This window comes from Eucyclogobius newberryi, unplaced genomic scaffold, assembly GCF_026437365.1.
Source record: "Eucyclogobius newberryi isolate DKJ021-1_F unplaced genomic scaffold, fEucNew1.0.hap1 SCAF_1, whole genome shotgun sequence".
In the NCBI taxonomy this organism is placed as follows: domain Eukaryota; kingdom Metazoa; phylum Chordata; class Actinopteri; order Gobiiformes; family Gobiidae; genus Eucyclogobius; species Eucyclogobius newberryi.
Genome location: NW_027315723.1, coordinates 1,901,659 through 1,922,482, shown reverse-complemented (window position 1 = coordinate 1,922,482; position 20,824 = coordinate 1,901,659). Strand labels below are relative to the sequence as shown.

At 45.7% G+C, this 20,824-nt stretch overlaps 1 protein-coding gene across 1 annotated transcript; it reads left to right on the top strand.

The window, feature by feature from the left end:
- Positions 1-12,304: 12,304 nt before the first annotated feature.
- Positions 12,305-16,664, top strand: LOC140347062 (uncharacterized). The gene is made up of 2 exons (XM_072433779.1): positions 12,305-12,540; positions 14,559-16,664. Exon 2 carries the CDS (start codon positions 14,579-14,581, stop codon positions 15,932-15,934), a length of 1,356 nt encoding a protein of 451 aa, XP_072289880.1. The 5' UTR covers positions 12,305-12,540; positions 14,559-14,578; the 3' UTR covers positions 15,935-16,664.
- The last annotated feature ends 4,160 nt before the right edge of the window (positions 16,665-20,824 follow it).

Genomic DNA, 20,824 nt, shown 5'->3' with positions numbered 1-20,824 from the left:
ACCAGCTCAGAGGGCAAGAGGAAGTGCCCACCAGCTCAAAGGGCAAGAGGAAGTGCCCACCAGCTCAGAGGGCAAGAGGAAGTGCCCACCAGCTCAGAGGGCAAGAGGAAGTGCCCACCAGCTCAGAGGGCAAGAGGACGTGCCCACCAGCTCAGAGGGCAAGAGGAAATACCCACCAGCTCAGAGGGCAAGAGGAAGTTCCCACCAGCTCAAAGGGCAAGAGGAAGTGCCCACCAGCTCAAAGGGCAAGAGGAAGTGCCCACCAGCTCAGAGGGCAAGAGGAAGTGCCCACCAGCTCAAAGGGCAAGAGGAAGTGCCCACCAGCTCAGAGGGCAAGAGGAAGTGCCCACCAGCTCAAAGGGCAAGAGGAAGTGCCCACCAGCTCAGAGGGCAAGAGGAAGTGCCCACCAGCTCAAAGGGCAAGAGGAAGTGCCCACCAGCTCAGAGGGCAAGAGGAAGTGCCCACCAGCTCAAAGGGCAAGAGGAAGTGCCCACCAGCTCAAAGGGCAAGAGGAAGTGCCCACCAGCTCAGAGGGCAAGAGGAAGTGCCCACCAGCTCAAAGGGCAAGAGGAAGTGCCCACCAGCTCAGAGGGCAAGAGGAAGTGCCCACCAGCTCAGAGGGCAAGAGGAAGTGCCCACCAGCTCAGAGGGCAAGAGGAAGTGCCCACCAGCTCAAAGGGCAAGAGGACGTGCCCACCAGCTCAGAGGGCAAGAGGAAGTGCCCACCAGCTCAGAGGGCAAGAGGAAGTGACCACCAGCTCAAAGGGCAAGAGGAAGTGCCCACCAGCTCAAAGGGCAAGAGGAAGTGCCCACCAGCTCAGAGGGAAAGAGGAAGTGCCCACCAGCTCAGAGGGCAAGAGGAAGTGCCCACCAGCTCAGAGGGCAAGAGGAAGTGCCCACCAGCTCAGAGGGCAAGAGGAAGTGCCCACCAGCTCAGAGGGCAAGAGGAAAGAGGAAAAACATGTCCAGAATGCCCTCTCAGTCTGTGGATACCCAGCTTGGGCTCTTAACAGAGTGAAGAGATCCAAAAAGCAGGACAACAGGGACAAAAGGGAACCAGAACAGAGAGGGAAGAGTGTTTCTATCCTTTATGTCTCAGGACTGTCTGAAAAATTGCAAAGAATCTTTAGACAACATGAATTTCCTGTTTATTTGAAAAGCAGGAAACACTTTAAGACACAAATTGTTTCACCCTAAAGACAAGATGCCGACACAAAAACAGAGCAATGTAGTTTATTCTGTCCAATGCAGTGAAGAAGTGTAAAGAGCGCCACATAGTGAGACTAAAGAGCCACTGCACAAGAGGCTTTTTCAGCACAGAAGACACTGGAGTTCAGGACCACAGAGCGCCGTGCATCTTCATCTTAAAGACACAAAGCACTCGATCAAAGACAGTGAGGAGATTCTGAGCAGGAGAAAAGATGGTTTGAGGAGTTCAAGAGGCTTATTTTTGTTAATAAAGAAAGTCCTTCTTTAAACAGGAATGGAGGGTTAACCTTCCTTTTGTTTATAATTGAATTTGGAGAGGTCGACGCCCAGGGCATTCGGATGTTAATCAGGTCCTCAGGAAAGAGAAAGAGAGTGAGGCAGGGACATAAGGGAGACTAATAGCCCATTAAAGGACTGAGAGTAAACAAGAGGCGAGCTTGATAGAAAACAAAGAGGTGTAAGTTTTTCTAGAACAGAATAAATATCGGAGTTTGGAAAAGTCGAAACATCTTGTTTTTTCTAAAACCGAGTCCAGATGAAACAACTGAACTTTTTCTACATTGGCCTCTCCTGGACGAATGAGGAACTACAACAACTTAATTTACAATAGTTTGAAGTTGCCGAGTTTAGATTGATTTTGTTTTGGAAACGATTCCATAGATTTGGACATTGAGTGAAGTCGAAATGGAGAAGACTTGGTTCAATGACGTTTGGAATCAGGTCCAGTTCAGAGCCACTTTTAAAGAGAATCCACTCACTCCAAGAAGAGTTTTCAAATCCAACTTTATTTGTAAATCACATTTAACCAACACAAAGTCTCCAAAGTGCTGCAGCGTACAAATAAGCACAAGTCAAATATGTTCCAAAAGAAAGAAAGAAAACATAAATACAATCAAAAATAAATAAATACGTAGAAACTAGAGCTGGGTTTCGATTCAAATTTCAAGACTCGATTCGATTCCGATTTTTACGTTTCAAAATAGATTTTTTCAGATTTTCTCAGATTCCATCCGATTCAAAGCGATTTTGATTCGATCCGGGGGTTAATGCTATTAAAAATGAAAAATGTATTTGAACCGTTTCCTTCACTTCATGACTGTGTAGAGAAGCAACATATTAAAACTAGTATTATATCAATATTAAACAGCAAATCTTACAAGTATTGGTAGTTACTGATGGAAGACTGATGAAAAGGTTAAGGGTCAAGCTACCTTCAAGAAAGAGAATCCAGGACATCATGGAGGTGAGGACATCATTGAGGCGAGGACATCATGGAGGCGAGGACATCATGGAGGCGAGGACATCATGGAGGCGAGGACATCATGGAGGCGAGGACATCATGGAGGCGAGGACATCATGGAGGTGAGGACATCATGGAGGTGAGGACATCATTGAGGTGAGGACATCATTGAGGTGAGGACATCATTGAGGTGAGGACATCATGGAGGTGAGGACATCATTGAGGTGAGGACATCATGGAGGTGAGGACATCATGGAGGTGAGGACATCATTGAGGTGAGGACATCATTGAGGTGAGGACATCATGGAGGTGAGGACATCATGGAGGTGAGGACATCATTGAGGTGAGGACATCATGGAGGTGAGGACATCATTGAGGTGAGGACATCATTGAGGTGAGGACATCATGGAGGTGAGGACATCATGGAGGTGAGGACATCATGGAGGTGAGGACATCATGGAGGTGAGGACATCATGGAGGTGAGGACATTATTATGATGCTTGAAAATAATTAAGAATTCACCCAAAAGCGGTGGCTACAAAAGCATTATTTTAAAGCTCACACACTGCCAGAACTGAAACTGGAAGTAAAAAATGTAAGTGTGAGCGTTTTTCCCAAAAAATGTAAAAAAAAAAAAAAGTTTTTTTTTTAAACAAATTTAAAAAACAAAAAAAATCGATCTTTGGACGTACGAATCGATAATCGGTCATTAATATGCGAATCGATTAAAAATCGGAAAATCAATTTTTTTCAACCCAGCTCTATTAGAAACAGAATAAAAAAGTAATTAAAAACAACATAAAATATATCAAATAATAAAAAGACATCCAGAGGACCACAGTCTTTATGTGGAGGAGGAAGAGTCTTCATGTGGAGGAGGAAGAGTCTTCATGTGGAGGAGGAAGAGTCTTCATGTGGAGGAGGAAGAGTCTTCATGTGGAGGAGGAGGAGTCTTCATGTGGAGGAGGAAGAGTCTTCATGTGGAGGAGGAGGAGTCTTCATGTGGAGGAGGAAGAGTCTTCATGTGGAGGAGGAGGAGTCTTCATGTGGAGGAGGAAGAGTCTTCATGTGGAGGAGGAGGAGGAGTCTTTATGTGGAGGAGGAAGAGTCTTCATGTGGAGGAGGAAGAGTCTTCATGTGGAGGAGGAAGAGTCTTCATGTGGAGGAGGAAGAGTCTTCATGTGGAGGAGGAAGAGTCTTCATGTGGAGGAGGAAGAGTCTTCATGTGGAGGAGGAGGAGTCTTCATGTGGAGGAGGAAGAGTCTTCATGTGGAGGAGGAGGAGTCTTCATGTGGAGGAGGAAGAGTCTTCATGTGGAGGAGGAGGAGTCTTCATGTGGAGGAGGAAGAGTCTTCATGTGGAGGAGGAGGAGGAGTCTTTATGTGGAGGAGGAAGAGTCTTCATGTGGAGGAGGAGGAGTCTTTATGTGGAGGAGGAAGAGTCTTCATGTGGAGGAGGAAGAGTCTTCATGTGGAGGAGGAAGAGTCTTCATGTGGAGGAGGAAGAGTCTTCATGTGGAGGAGGAGGAGTCTTTATGTGGAGGAGGAAGAGTCTTCATGTGGAGGAGGAGGAGGAGTCTTTATGTGGAGGAGGAGGAGTCTTCATGTGGAGGAGGAAGAGTCTTCATGTGGAGGAGGAAGAGTCTTCATGTGGAGGAGGAAGAGTCTTCATGTGGAGGAGGAGGAGTCTTCATGTGGAGGAGGAGGAGTCTTCATGTGGAGGAGGAAGAGTCTTCATGTGGAGGAGGAAGAGTCTTCATGTGGAGGAGGAAGAGTCTTCATGTGGAGGAGGAGGAGTCTTTATGTGGAGGAGGAAGAGTCTTCATGTGGAGGAGGAGGAGGAGTCTTTATGTGGAGGAGGAAGAGTCTTCATGTGGAGGAGGAGGAAGAGTCTTCATGTGGAGGAGGAAGAGTCTTCATGTGGAGGAGGAGGAGGAGTCTTTATGTGGAGGAGGAAGAGTCTTCATGTGGAGGAGGAGGAGGAGTCTTTATGTGGAGGAGGAAGAGTCTTCATGTGGAGGAGGAAGAGTCTTCATGTGGAGGAGGAAGAGTCTTCATGTGGAGGAGGAAGAGTCTTCATGTGGAGGAGGAGGAGTCTTCATGTGGAGGAGGAGGAGTCTTCATGTGGAGGAGGAAGAGTCTTCATGTGGAGGAGGAAGAGTCTTTATGTGGAGGAGGAAGAGTCTTCATGTGGAGGAGGAAGAGTCTTTATGTGGAGGAGGAAGAGTCTTCATGTGGAGGAGGAGGAGTCTTCATGTGGAGGAGGAGGAGTCTTCATGTGGAGGAGGAAGAGTCTTCATGTGGAGGAGGAAGAGTCTTCATGTGGAGGAGGAAGAGTCTTCATGTGGAGGAGGAGGAGTCTTCATGTGGAGGAGGAAGTCTTCATGTGGAGGAGGAAGAGTCTTCATGTGGAGGAGGAAGAGTCTTTATGTGGAGGAGGAAGAGTCTTCATGTGGAGGAGGAAGAGTCTTCATGTGGAGGAGGAAGAGTCTTCATGTGGAGGAGGAAGAGTCTTCATGTGGAGGAGGAAGAGTCTTCATGTGGAGGAGGAAGAGTCTTCATGTGGAGGAGGAAGAGTCTTCATGTGGAGGAGGAAGAGTCTTCATGTGGAGGAGGAAGAGTCTTCATGTGGAGGAGGAGGAGTCTTCATGTGGAGGAGGAAGAGCATTCTAAAGTTTAGGGCAGCTACAGAAAAGGCCCGGTCGTCTCGGCTTTTGAGTCTCGTTTTTGGGACAAGAAGGTGGAAGTGGCCCTCAGACCTGTGACCTGTGACCTGTGACCTCTGACCTGTGACCTCAGACCTGTGACCTCAGACCTGTGACCTCAGACCTGTGACCTCAGACCTCAGACCTCAGCGAGCGCAGGAGTGTGAGGAACAATAAGGTCCGAAATGTACAGGGGGCGGGGCCAGTCCATGAAGAGCTTCAAAAACAAATACAATTTTAGAATCAACTCCCAGAGTGCAACAGGAAGGAGGCTCGCCGCTCAGACGCTCCGTGATCAATGTAGGAGTCCATATTCAGTCTGATCAAGAGGAACTCATCACGTTCTTACACCAGCACGGATCTATGGTCGTCATGACAGCCAAAAACAATCAAAACTATATGAGTAGTTGAAGAGCCAGAGGGCACGCCAGGCCCCCCGGGCACGCCAGGCCCCCCGGCGCCATCCAACTGAATGTAACTTCCGGTCACATGGTTTACGTTTACAGCACGTTATGCGCAGACTGCGTCACTTCAGCCAATCACGCGCTTGCTGCGGCCGATACGAAAGAAGAGTCTGAAGTTTGGCTTGACTTGTCGAGCTTTGGGTCAGTGCAGGGCCCGGGTTCTACTCCTGCAGGGCCCGGGTTCTACTCCTGCAGGGCCCGGGTTCTACTCCTGCAGGGCCCGGGTTCTACTCCTGCAGGGCCCGGGTTCTACTCCTGCAGGGCCCGGGTTCTACTCCTGCAGCCGCTTCACTTTGTTCATGTCGTTCTTTTCATATTTCAATGTTTTAAAGGTGAAACATGTCATTTGTGCAGAGCGGAGGGTCACGCTCCTCAAAAATGGTCAAATCATTTCTCAGTCATAAAGTAAGAGACTGTTACTCCAGACTCCAAGAATGGGGACATTTCATGAAGCTTGCCTGGCTCAGGTGGTCGAGCATCAGAATTAGAAAGGGGTTTATTGCCATTTGTCGATGAACAAAAATTCAAAAACGAAGGAACTTGGTGTTACGGTGCAACACAGACAACAAACACTGAACACAAAAGCATGAGATTAGATTCTAATGGTCGTGAGTTCGAGTCCCGGTCGAGCACAAAGAGTTTTTCATATTGGTTTTGTCACGGTTTTAAATCAGGGTTAAATGTACAATTTTTGAAAATGTAAATGTAGCTAAATGCTACAACCTCTGCTGTTCTGTTCAGCGCGGGTCAGTGTTCAGCGTGGGTCAGTGTTCAGCGTGGGTCAGTGTTCAGCGTGGGTCAGTGTTCAGCGCGGGTCCGTGTTCAGCGCGGGTCCGTGTTCAGCGCGGGTCCGTGTTCAGCGCGGGTCAGTGTTCAGCGCGGGTCAGTGTTCAGCGCGGGTCAGTGTTCAGCGCGGGTCAGTGTTCAGCGCGGGTCAGTGTTCAGCGTGGGTCAGTGTTCAGCGTGGGTCAGTGTTCAGCGTGGGTCCGTGTTCAGCGCGGGTCCGTGTTCAGCGCGGGTCAGTGTTCAGCGCGGGTCAGTGTTCAGCGCGGGTCAGTGTTCAGCGCGGGTCCGTGTTCAGCGCGGGTCCGTGTCAGTGTTCAGCGTGGGTCAGTGTTCAGCGTGGGTCAGTGTTCAGCGCGGGTCCGTGTTCAGCGCGGGTCCGTGTTCAGCGCGGGTCAGTGTTCAGCGTGGGTCAGTGTTCAGCGTGGGTCAGTGTTCAGCGTGAGTCCGTGTTCAGCGTGGGTCAGTGTTCAGCGTGGGTCAGTGTTCAGCGTGGGTCAGTGTTCAGCGTGGGTCAGTGTTCAGCGTGGGTCCGTGTTCAGCGTGGGTCCGTGTTCAGCGTGGGTCAGTGTTCAGCGTGGGTCAGTGTTCAGCGTGGGTCAGTGTTCAGCGTGGGTCAGTGTTCAGCGTGGGTCAGTGTTCAGCGTGGGTCAGTGTTCAGCGTGGGTCAGTGTTCAGCGTGGGTCAGTGTTCAGCGTGGGTCCGTGTTCAGCGTGGGTCAGTGTTCAGCGTGGGTCAGTGTTCAGCGTGGGTCAGTGTTCAGCGTGGGTCAGTGTTCAGCGTGGGTCAGTGTTCAGCGTGGGTCAGTGTTCAGCGTGGGTCAGTGTTCAGCGTGGGTCCACTGAACTTGTAAATTCTCTGGTTAAATGTTTTGGGACGTGACATGAACTCTCAGTTGCTTCTTATGGACTTTTCACTCAGGATTCACGTGAGCGTATTTTTCACTGGACTAAATGTAAATAGTGGGTTTTATGTTGTTTGTCAAATGCACTGTTCATTCTATGGCACAGCCATGAAACTTCATTCATTTGTATTCTGTATTATTACTTACGCCTGGTCAGGTGAAGAAAAGCCTCCACAGATTGTATGTCACATGTCAGAGGACTTTCTGTCAGCCTCATGTTAAAGCAGAGCAGATTTGAAGATGCTAAACACTAAACTTAGCTCAAGTGTGACACATGTATTTACCTGTAGTGAGACAGCAGTTTCTCGGCTTGTTCCTCGGCTCTTTTCTTCACCTTTTTCACCTTGTTTGTGTTAATGTTTCTCTCTGGACGTTTGGCACGTCTCGCTGCAAATGTAAAGTTTGTGTGGTTCTGTCCCGAGCTCTAAAGACTGTGCAAATGAACTCTGGAACATAAAGAAAGGCTCGTTCTTCCTCTTTTAGAAGCAGCTCTTTCACACACGCAGACTTTAGAGGCGCGTAAACACGGCGCCTGCGTGTGACGTCATCAGTGTGCGCCTGACCCCGGATACAATTTTAAAAACAATATCAGATATTAATTATTATAAATCAATTGACGAACATGAATCGAATGAAACTAAAAAGATAAAGACAAGGAAAATAAAATAACACAACTATTTGATGTAATTTATTGTCAATCACACAATCGCCTGTTTTGTCCCTAATGCTTTCCGTACTTAGTATTTAGGTTAAATTTATTGAAAAGATTGAATGTTTTTCTTGCTTTTTTTTCTTGCTACCAAGTAGTGAATGTGAATAGTTTATCAGACCTAAGTTGTATTCAGAGAGTTTTGGGGTCTCTTGGCCACTTACATTTATGAATATGATAATTAGCCAGTAATATAAGTTTATTATGTATTTGTGTCAGTGTCTGTCATGGATCTATTATAATATAGAGGGCGTGTCTCGCTGCAGCATGTGGCAGACGCCCCCTGTGGCCACTCCACTGGTACTGCAGCTGACAGGGGCCAACAGGTGACGGGGGCCTACAGCTGACAGGGGCCTACAGCTGACAGGGACCTACAGCTGACAGGGACCTACAGCTGACAGGGACCTACAGCTGACAGGCAGAATTATTTCCATTGTCAGTGAAAAAACATTTTTCATGGTTTTATGTTTTATTTGCGATAAACCACAAAACACTGAATAATAACACTGAAATATTGAGCCGTGACATTAATATATTTTGGTAAATACAAATACAAAAAGTACAGTTTAGCTGCTAAACTGTACTTTTATATTATATACATCGTGCTAAAGTATAATATAATTAAATGGACGTATAAAAACAAAATGTCATTAATGATGAAATGTGCTGACGTCAGAGTGAAGCAGTTTTAGACCATGAGCTGGACTTTAAAGACGCAATGGACGATTTTTCGGCGATTTGAGAATTCAGGTGGAAGTGCACATGCCACTCCCCCGTGCGCATGCCACTCCCCCGTGCACATGCCACTCCCCCGTGCGCATGCCACTCCCCCGTGCGCATGCCACTCCCCCGTGCACATGCCACTCCCCCGTGCGCATGCCACTCCCCCGTGCACATGCCACTCCCCCGTGCGCATGCCCCTCCCCCGTGTACATGCCACTCCCCCGTGCGCATGCCACTCCCCCGTGCGGACTGATACAACACACACGTGCGTTTGTTTATTAGCGCAACGGAGCGCATCACATCTCTCGTCTCCCGTAGATTTCTGTCCACTTCTGCGTCAGCTCGAACTGTCTTTCTCCGTCTTCATTTTGCCCCGTACACTGAGGGAACTATATTATGATAGATCCATGCGCTTAGACACGCGGAAACGTGGGGACGAGCCTGACGCGGCTGCAGGTGAGCGGTAGGTGCGTTTTATGATTGACACGTGGCAGGACAAATGATTTATCCACGCCACAAGGAAATATGATAAAAAAAATTGCTGAAAAAAATCGTCCACACCACCTTTAAGGTGAAGCTTGACCATGAGGCTCCAGAACAGATGCTCGAGCCACCTCAGCTGGAGGAGCAGCGGCTCTACTCCGAGCTCCCCTCGTGAGACTGAGCTCCTCCCCCTATCTTTAAGGGAGCGCCCAGGCACCCGGCGGAGGAAACTCATTTCGACCGCTTGTATCCGTGATCTTGTCCTTTGGGTCATTAAAGGTCATGACCAGAGGTGAGGTCAGGACGTGAGTGACCGGTGAATCCAGAGCTTTGTCTTTGGACTCAGCTCCTTCTTTAACATGTTGTTCATCTATCATCTTAATTTGTGATTATTGTTATTACTTAATAATAATAAAGTGTGACAGTCAGTGGTATTTCAGAAACAAACAAAAGAATAAACAAATAATAATAACAATAACTATTATTATTATCATTCGAACAATAATTATAACAGTAATAATGAAATAAAATATGTTTAGGGGGAAAATCAAAAGTAAAAATTAAAGATTTAGAATGAAAAAATATAAAATAAAAACTAAAACAATGTATTAAAAAATTCAAAAGTTAAAATTAAAAGTAGAATACAAACTTGAAAAAATAAAATTAAAGGTTGAATGGAGTCTCATTTCCTGGTGGTGTGGACTGTCCTGTCATGTGTCAATCATAAAATGCACTTATCGCTCACCTGCAGCCGCGTGCGGCTCGTCCCACATTACCTCGTGCCTAAGCGCATGGATCTATCATAATATAGTTCCCTCAGTGTACGGGACAAAATGAAGACGGAGAAAGACAGTTCGAGCTGACGCAGAAGACGGAAATCTACGGGAGACGAGAGATGCACGTGTGTGTTGTATCAGTCCACACGGGGGAGTGGCGTGTGCGCGGGGGAGTGGCATGCGCACGGGGGAGTGGCGTGTGCGCGGGGGAGTGGCATGCGCACGGGGGAGTGGCATGCGCACGGGGGAGTGGCGTGTGCGCGGGGGAGTGGCATGCGCACGGGGGAGTGGCATGAGCACGGGGGAGTGGCATGAGCACGGGGGAGTGGCGTGTGCGCGGGGGAGTGGCATGAGCACGGGGGAGTGGCGTGTGCGCGGGGGAGTGGCATGCGCACGGGGGAGTGGCATGCGCACGGGGGAGTGGCGTGTGCGCGGGGGAGTGGCATGAGCACGGGTGAGTGGCATGCGCACGAGGGAGTGGCGTGTGCGCGGGGGAGTGGCGTGTGCGCGGGGGAGTGGCATGCGCACGGGGGAGTGGCGTGTGCGCGGGGGAGTGGCATGAGCACGGGTGAGTGGCAAGCGCACGGGGGAGTGGCAAGCGCACGGGGGAGTGGCATGAGCACGGGTGAGTGGCAAGCGCATGGGGGGAGGCTCTCTCGTCTCCTCTTGTCTCTCTCTCGTCTCCTCTTGTCTCTCTCTCGTCTCCTCTTGTCTCTCTCGTCTCCTCTCGTCTCCTCTTGTCTCCTCTTGTCTCTCTCTCGTCTCCTCTTGTCTCTCTCTCGTCTCCTATCGTCTCTCTATTGTCTCCTCTTGTCTCTCTCTCGTCTCCTTTCGTCTCTCTATTGTCTCCTCTCGTCTCTCTCTCGTCTCCTCTCGTCTCTGTCTCTGTCTCGGGGTCCTTATTCTCCCATCATTCCCAGCTGAACCGTTACTGGACGCGATATGTCGTCAGCCGACATCCAGAAGGGAATGGTTTAGAGCACAGTTGCAGTGTTTATAACAGACTGCGAGAGGTGAGGAGCCTCCTCAAGGTCTTTATTTGATCAAAACAGGGAAAAACAGACAAAACAGTAGCATGTTGTTCGTCTGCAGCTGAGATTCCTCCTTCCACAGTTTAAACTCTGGGTCTGATAAAATGGCATGACGTCAGCTTTAAGATTGTTTGTACCAGTCCACAGATAATCAGAAAGTACACAGAAAGTACACAGAAAGTACACAGAAAGTACACAGAAAGTACACAGAAAGTACACAGAAAGTACATTGATAAATAGGAAACAGAAATACAATATAAATACATGACAATAATAACCCTAACCCTTTTTTTTTAAAAACTTCCTATAAGTTATCTGTCCTTTTCCTCTGTATCTACCTGCGTTGCAACAATGAAATTTCCCCATGTGTGGACAATAAAGGATTATCTTATCTTATCTTATCAAGCACTGACCCAGAAGTCAAGAAAGTTCAAGTACTCACAGAAGTCAAATAACACAGATCACTTCTGGATCATTTGTACAAGTTCTCTGACGATCACGAATAATCAAGGTCTTTGCCAGACTCAAGCTCCTCGCAAAAGAAGTGAAAGAACACAAAGAAAGATGACATGGACAGCAAATCTACTAAATATGTTCAAATGAAATGGGAAAGGAAGGTGATTTTGTTTTGACGGATGAGGAGTGGGAAGGTGTATGAGCATCTCAGAGGACGACCACAAAGTCCCATTAGACCGTCGTGAGACAGGTTAGTTTTACCCGTCTGGTGATGTGTTGTTGCAATAGTCATAGTTTTATCATCACATCATGTCAAAGTGCACATTATTCACAGGGAGGGGCCGAATGCTGGAGAGGCTGTGGTTGCCGGGAGAGAGATGTTTTACTACACTTCCCTCCTAAGGACATAGACACTGACACAAATACATAATAAACTTATATTACTGGCTAATTATCATATTCATAAATGTAAGTGGCCAAGAGACCCCAAAACTCTCTGAATACAACTTAGGTCTGATAAACTATTCACATTCACTACTTGGTAGCAAGAAAAAAAAGCAAGAAAAACATTCAATCTTTTCAATAAATTTAACCTAAATACTAAGTACGGAAAGCATTAGGGACAAAACAGGCGATTGTGTGATTGACAATAAATTACATCAAATAGTTGTGTTATTTTATTTTCCTTGTCTTTATATTTTTAGTTTCATTCGATTCATGTTCGTCAATTGATTTATAATAATTTATATCTGATATTGTTTTTAAAATTGTATCCGGGGTCAGGCGCACACTGATGACGTCACACGCAGGCGCCGTGTTTACGCGCCTCTAAAGTCTGCGTGTGTGAAAGAGCTGCTTCTAAAAGAGGAAGAACGAGCCTTTCTTTATGTTCCAGAGTTCATTTGCACAGTCTTTAGAGCTCGGGACAGAACCACACAAACTTTACATTTGCAGCGAGACGTGCCAAACGTCCAGAGAGAAACATTAACACAAACAAGGTGAAAAAGGTGAAGAAAAGAGCCGAGGAACAAGCCGAGAAACTGCTGTCTCACTACAGGTAAATACATGTGTCACACTTGAGCTAAGTTTAGTGTTTAGCATCTTCAAATCTGCTCTGCTTTAACATGAGGCTGACAGAAAGTCCTCTGACATGTGACATACAATCTGTGGAGGCTTTTCTCCTGACTGACAGTAGGACGTGTCCTTGTTAGAATGTGGTGCTACAGCTGTTAGTCACGTGTGTTTATTATTTATGTGGAGATGTGACGTCACTCTGTAGATGCTTTCTTTATGGCGGTTGCTAAAACCACGTTTCCAATACAATCACACTCCGTCATTGCGGTGTATTTTCTGACGCTTTTACAAAATAAAGCGGCGCTTTTGACGTCGAGCGCCGCAAACAAACACGTAATTTACGCCATGCGGCGTGTGGCGTTCTGTAACATTAGAATGAGATGCCCATGATTCCCACCCCTTTATTTAGCTAAACCAGGAAGACTCTCCTTTCTCCAGCCAATCAGCACAAAGAAAGAAAGACATTGGCAACATCTTTCACTGATCGATGAAGAATGTCACTGTCAAAATCAAATATGTTTTTGCCATTTATTAATTCAATAACATAATGTACAGAGTGCAGAACAAGCAGTGCAAGTGCAGGACAATGTTCGAGACTGTCAAGTGACATGTGTTTTATAGTGTTCATGAGTCCAACAGCAAAGGTGAAAACACTGGAGAGGGTCTGAGGGGAGTGGCCTCCTGCCCGGGGGAGTGGCTATAGTCTGTGTCCAGGGTAAGGAGGGCCCAGGTAGAGGTCACCACACTTCTCAGCAGAATGTCCAATGCACTGCAGTCTGTGTCTGGCAGAGACTACACAGTGATGGAAGAAATAAGGAGCTGATGGTCTGCTGCCACTGGAGGTCTTGGTGATGTGCAGAGGAAGCAGAAGAAGCCCAGGGTCACAGTGGTGATGGTGCAGAGGAAGCAGAAGAAGCCAAACAGATTCATGACTGAGGTCAGTCACCTTCCTCAGAGCTGTGGCAGCAGCTGTGTCCTGGAAGCATCTTGTAGTAAAACACGATCAGTGAAAGATGTTGCCAATGTCTTTCCTTCTTTGTGCTGATTGGCTGGAGAAAGGAGAGTCTTCCTGGTTTAGCTAAATAAAGGGGTGGGAATCATGGGCATCTCATTCTAATGTTACAGAACGCCACACGCCGCATGGCGTAAATTACGTGCTCGTTTGCGGCGCTCGACGTCAAAAGCGCCGCTTTATTCAATCCAATATCCATTTGCTTGAAGTGCGTAAGTGGTAATCCCTCGTCCTTGATGGTTTGCTCTCTCTTGATAACGCTTGACAAGTGAGGTTTATACATGACTGTCCCTTGGCAGGATCACTGGATGCTTGACATTAAGAGTGCAAAGCAGCATGTGTGAGCGTCCTCCAACTCTAAGTATGCCTAAGTCATCCAGGAATGGGCATAAATTCAATTCAATTTTATTTTTGTAACGCCCAAAATCACAATAACAGTTGCCTCTGAGGGCGACAGTGAAAATCGGATTAAGCAGTGTCCGTGGGGTCCAGAGTCCTCTGTCCTTAGACCCTCCTTCTCGGCCAGGAAGAACTACAAAAAACCTCTTTGGGAAAAAGTATAAACCTGGAGTTCCAGAGTGAAGGAGAGATCTGACTCTCACAGACGGATGCAATCTTTACCCTTGCTAGGTTCCTCAAGTCAATCAGCCAAGATTCCCACTGAGGTTGAAGACTGTCAGGGAAGGTGCTCATCCCAGCTGAGTTTATCTCCACACATTTGTCGCAAGATCTGCTTTCCTAACCAGACAAAGGGTGACACAAAGTGGATTGAGTGGATTTTCTTTAAGTCACTCTGAACTGGAACTGACCTGATTCCACGCACCATTGAACGCCAAGTGCTCTCCATGTGTACTTCACTCAATGCCATGTCCAAATCTTTGGAATCGGTTCCAAAACAAAAACAATCTAAACTCAGCATCTTCAAACTTTTGTTAATTAATTTCATATTGATATTCCCTGTGTTGACCTCTTCTTTTTCTGTTCAACAGATCTAAAAAAAGTCAACAGAATGGGATTCACCTGTGACCAGTGTGAAAAGATATGGCCCTCTGCTTTCAGTCTCAAACGACACTACAGAACTCACACAGGAGAAAGACCATACAAGTGTGACCAGTGTGAGAAAAGGTTTTCTACATCAGGGAATCTCAAAGTCCACAGCAGACTCCACACTGGAGAAAAGCCATTCATCTGTGATGTTTGTGAGAAGACATTTTCACAGTTAGGCACCTTAGTGTCACATATGAGGATCCACACAGGAGAGAAGCAATTTGAATGTGACCAGTGTGAGAAAACGTTTTCTACTGCAGGTACTCTCAAAGACCACATCAGAGTCCACACTGGAGAGAAACCATTTGAATGTGACCAGTGTCGGGCGACATTTACAAAGTCAACTAACCTCAAAGTTCATATGAGAGTCCACACTGGAGAGAAACCATACGAGTGCGAACTGTGTGGGACAAGTTTTTCTACAGCAGGAAGTCTCAAAGTCCACATCAGAGTCCACACTGGAGAGAAACCATTCGAATGTGACCAGTGTGGGAAAGTATTTACAACGTCAGGTGAACTTAAAATTCATACTAGGATACACACGGGAGAGAAACCATTTGAATGTGACCAGTGTGGGACAACATTTACACGGTCAGATACCCTCAAAGTTCATATGAGAGTCCACACTGGAGAGAAACCCTACAAGTGTGAACTTTGTGGGAAAGGTTTTTCAATACCAGGAAGTCTCAAAGTCCACACCAGATTCCACACTGGAGAAAAACCATACAAGTGTGAACTGTGTGGGAAACATTTTTCAACAGCAGGAAAGCTCAAAGGCCACATCAGAGTCCACACTGGAGAGAAACCATTTGATTGTGACCATTGTGGGAAAGGATTTATAAAGTCAGGTGACCTTAAAGTTCATATGAGAATCCACACTGGAGAGAAACCATTTGAATGTGACCAGTGTGGGATGACATTTACACGGTCAGATAACCTCAAAGTTCATATAAGAGTCCACACTGGGGAAAGGTCTTTCAGCTGTGATTTTTGTGAGAAGACATTTTCACAGTCGGGTACCTTAGTCAAACATGTGAGAATCCACACTGGAGAGAAACCATTTGAATGTGACCAGTGTGGGAACAGTTTTTCAACAGCAGGTATTCTCAACAGACACGCCAGAGTCCACACTGGAGAGAAACCATTTGAATGTGACCAAAATGGTGAAGTATTTACAGAGTCTTCTCTTGTAAACCTGATTTGCGGGTCCACAGCATTGAAGTGCTCTGAGAAGGCTTCCAGCTCTGGTTTCTTCCCGGCTTGGGCTCTTAAGAGTGAAGAGAACGAAAAAGCAGGACACAAGGGAAACAGAACATAGAAGGAAGGGTGTTTCTGTCCCTTATGTCTCGGGTTTGTTGGAAAAACTGCAAAGATTTTTAGACAACAAGAAACCCCTGTTTATTTTAAACCAGACAAGACTTTAAGACCATAACTGGCTCACCCTAAGGACACAAAGCAGACACAAAAACAGAGCAATGTAGTTTATTCTGTCCAATGCAGTGAAGAAGTGTAAAGAGCGCCACATAGTGAGACTAAAGAGCCACTGCACAAGAGGCTTTATCAGCACATCAGACACTGGAGTTCAGGACCACAGAGCGCCGTGCATCTTCATCTTAAAGACACAAAGCACTCGATCAAAGACAGTGAGGAGATTCTGAGCAGGAGAAAAGATGAAGAGAAAGAGTTAAAGAGGCAAACTGTGTTCAACAAGAAAATCCAATTCAATCTTCCTGTCGTTTGTAATGGAATTTTAAAAACCCTGGAGAGGTCGACGCCCAGAGAATTCGGATGTTAATCAGGTACTCCGTGAGGAGAGAGTAAGCCAGGGACAATAGGAGGCTGATGGCCCATTACAGAGTTTATAGTAAACAAAGAGGTTTTGTTTCAAGCGAAACCAAAAGCACCCTTTATCAGGAGGTTTACATCGCCGTGACGACATCGCCACGACGCTTTGTTGTCAGGAGCGAGCACGTCGACAGCGTGAAAGACTGAGAACAGTCAGTGCGGACTTTTGGAATATTTCTATTTGTAATGAAATTTCCCCATGTGTTGACAATAAAGGATTATCTTATCTTAATGTTTAATGATGAATTGTTATATTGATCTATAAATATACATTGTCATGTTGTAAAAGTCTGATATTTAGGCTGCCCCAAATAAATTGTCTGTTTGCTGTAACCCGAGTCAACATTTTTCAAGTGGGTCGGTCGGTCGGTAGGCAAATTCTTATTTTTTTTACTTTGAAGGCAAAAAAAAAGATCAATTTTTTTTCAGTCTGAGTGACCACCAGGGGTCAGGCTTCAACAGTCCAGGGGTCAGAGGCTTCAACAGTCCAGGGGTCAGAGGCTTCAACAGTCCAGGGGTCAGAGGCTTCTACAGTCCAGGGGTCAGAGGCTTCTACAGTCCAGGGGTCAGAGGCTTCTACAGTCCAGGGGTCAGAGGCTTCTACAGTCCAGGGGTCAGAGGCTTCAAGGCAGGCAAGGCAAGTTTATTTGTAGAAAACATTTCATACACAGGGCAATTCAAAGTGCTTCACAGCAGGAAAAATGCATTCAAATCACAAAGAAATTACAGAAACAGAAATACAGTAAAATTCCAACTGATTGTCTAAACTAATAAAATCACAAACAAAAGAGAAGAGTGCAAAGAAAAAATCCTTTCAGTCATATGCGCAGCTAAACAAAACTGTTTTTAGCTTAGATTTGAACATTGTTAGAGTAGAACCTGTCTCACATCTTCAGGAAGAATGTTCCAGATTTTAGCTGCTTAAAACTGAAACTTCCCCATGTTTTGTCCTGACTCTGGCACCAGCAGGAGGCCGGTCCCTGAGGTCCTCAGAGTCCGAGATGGTTCATATGGCACTAACATGTCTGAGATGTACTTTGGTGCTTGGCCATGGAGAGACTTGTACACAAGCAGAGCTGCTTTAAAGTCTCTTCTCTGAGCCACAGGGGGCAGTGCAGAGACCTGAGAACAGGACTAATGTGATCATACTTCCTGGTTCTAGTCAGGACCCAAGCAGCAGCGTTCTGGATGTACTGCAGCTGTTTTACAGCTCGTTTGGAGAGGCCAGTGAGTGTTACAGTAATCTAATCTACTGGAGACAAACGCGTGGATAAGTCTCTCTAAATCTGGTTTTGACACTATATTTTTGATTTTGGCAATGTTTTTTAGATGGTAAAAAGCTGCTGATGTTATTGATTTGACGTGGCTATTAAAGTTCAAGTCTGAGTCCATTATTACCCCCAGATTTCTAATTTGGTTTGTAGGTTTTAGAGCGAGACTCTGGAGGTGACCGCTAACACTTTCTCTTTGTTTCTGTGGGCCAAAAACGATTATTTCAGTCTTGTCTGAGTTCAGCTGGAGAAAGTTGTTTTGCCTCCACAAACTGATCTGTTGGATGCAGTGACAGAGTGAATCTACTGGTCCATAGTCACCTGCCGACAGTGAAACATAGATCTGACTCGTCTGCATAATTGTGATAGGACACATTTTCACTGCGTATCAACTGACCTAACGGCAGCATGTAGAGGTTGAACAGAAGGGGACCCAGGACTGACCCTTGGGGCACTCCACAGGTCAGGGTCATGTGGTCTGAGACACAGCTACCAATTTCAACAAAGTACTTCCTGTCTTCCAGATAGGACCTTAACCAGTTTAGGGCAGTGCCAGTGATGCCCACCCAGTCCTCTAGTCTCTGTAAGAGGATCCCATGATCGACAGTGTCAAAAGCAGCACTCAGATCTAACAGAATTAAGACTGAGGCTTTGCCCGTGTCAGTGTTCAGGCGGATGTCATTTGTCACCTTGACAAGAGCAGTCTCAGTGCTGTGATGAGGTCTAAAACCTGACTGAAAAACATCAAATGAGTTGTTTATTAAGAGGAAATCTGTGAGCTGTTGGTAAACAACCTTTTCAAGGACTTTGCCCCAAAATGGCAGATTAGAGATGGGCCGGTAATGACTCAGTACTGCGGCATCAAGACTGCTCTTCTTTAGGAGAGGCTTTATGACCACAGTTTTCAAAGACATTGGGAATGTTCCAGATTGAAGCGACATGTTAACTATGTGAGTGAATGGTGCTAACAAACTGTTCAGCACAGACTTTAGAAATCTGGTGGGTAACACATTGAGGCAGCATGTAGATGAACTCAGACCGGTGATGATCTCATGGACAGTTTTTCAACAGTCCAGGGGTCAGAGGCTTCTACAGTCCAGGGGTCAGAGGCTTCAACAGTCAATGACGGAAAACGTCTCTATCAACCCGATCAGGAGACTAAATCTCACGATTTTAAGATATTTCAATCGACCTTTTGTACGCCGTTATCCTTTATTTTGGTAGCGAAGGCGAGCGGGGGGAACATGCGGGGGACACGGGCGCCGCCATGTTTGTTGTGATGACGCTGCTGGGCGTGTTTCAATCCCAGAATGCATTTGCGTAAGTCAAATTTTACACCCAGATAGAGTGTGACATTACTATGGACATGTCAGTGGCGCCGACAAGGACAAACCAACTTATAAAAAGCAATGTGACGACTCCTACGCGCGATCTGTTTTATTATAGACACATGTGGAGGACTGAAAATGAAGACGCACATGTGTTGCGCAGTGCGTTATCAGTTCTTTGAGATGAAAGACAGGTTTACCAGCGTGATAAAATATTCAATACAGTGGTTCAGGAAAGACCAGTCGGTGAGTCGGCAAAATAATTGAAAAATAAAAGATTTTTACATTTACATCACCTGCAAAATGGTGACGACGTGATTTGGGCCGCCATGAGGGCCACCATATTGGATTCTGTAACTTTTGTCCCGATTCCGTATATGATCTAGTGCTGACCATGGTGCTGACCCTTGTTTTGGGCCTTTTTCCGGGTAATGCGTTGCACGTCACTAGAGCGTAATCTCTGATTGGTCGGTGCCGCCGCGCGGACGCTCACTGCGCTGGCTTTTAGGGTTGGTTTATTTTCCCCCCGTGTCAAAACGGATTTATCATGTTATGTACATAGCGAGACCCCTGAGTTGAGGCTGTCATCAGAAACTCTTAAAAGGATAAGGAGTCAGGCCTAACATTAATCCACATATTTACCTTCCAAAACAAGATACATTACACACATGTAGTACTTTTACACACAAAAGTACTTTTTACACAAATTCAGCAATTTTACACAATTAAACTACTTAAAACCACTTCGCACTTCAACAAATTAATACTTACACACATGCAGTACTCTTACAGACATGCAGTACTCTAGTACTCTTACACACATGCAGTACTCTTACACACATGCAGTACTCTTACACACAAAGTACTTTTACACAAAAAAGTTCTTTTACACAAAAAGTACTTTTACTTTTACACAAAAAGTACTTTTACACAAAAAGTACTTTTTACACAAATTCAGCAATTTTACACAATTAAATTACTTCAAACAACTTCACACTTCAACAAATTAGTACTTACACACATGTTGTACTATTACACACTTTTAGCAAGAATGCAGACACTCCAGCAATGGCTTCAGCCATTGCAAATTCTAGTTAATAATATGATAAGGAGCTCAGTCTGTTATGGAAAATACTTGAGTTTAATCATAAAAAGTGCATTAACACTAGAAAAGTCCCAAAAGCCTGTACATGGCAAAGGTGTTTTGGGGAGAGGTAATTTTGTGGTTTATACGGGTTGTGACCGCCAGGGTTTTCTCTTTATTAAATATTTCAGTCAATAATAATGGTGGTTGGTATTTACAATATTATATATTGAGCATGTAAATACGTGTGTGGTTCTGCAATATAAACAAGAAGAACATAAAATATAATACAATCTGTAAACAACGACATATAATGCACAAATACACATGAGCACCGTCATAACTAATGTTGTTAGCACTTAGCTCGAGGCACTTAGCATTTCCAAATACAAACGAGGTAAATATATGGCTTTAACTACACTATTTAACAATTCGAATGGCATGAAACACTTTATAAAGTCTAGGAACAAATGCTATGTCTATGTTTGCTTTCATTTCTAACAAATACTTACTTTTTATCACGCACACCAAACAACAACCACGAGCTCTACACAATGTGAAGGAAAACAACTCAAACTCAGCAAACACGTAGCATCCTCAACCTAACTTGCCTTTGCTAACTCGTGATTGGTTACTCGGCCTGTCAATCAAGCACCCAGCAGAAACGGGGCGGGTCCTTT

Bases quoted from the DNA above. Each gene is read 5' to 3' on its own strand.
- LOC140347062 (XM_072433779.1), top strand. From the start codon at position 14,579: ATGGGATTCACCTGTGACCAGTGTGAAAAGATATGGCCCTCTGCTTTC.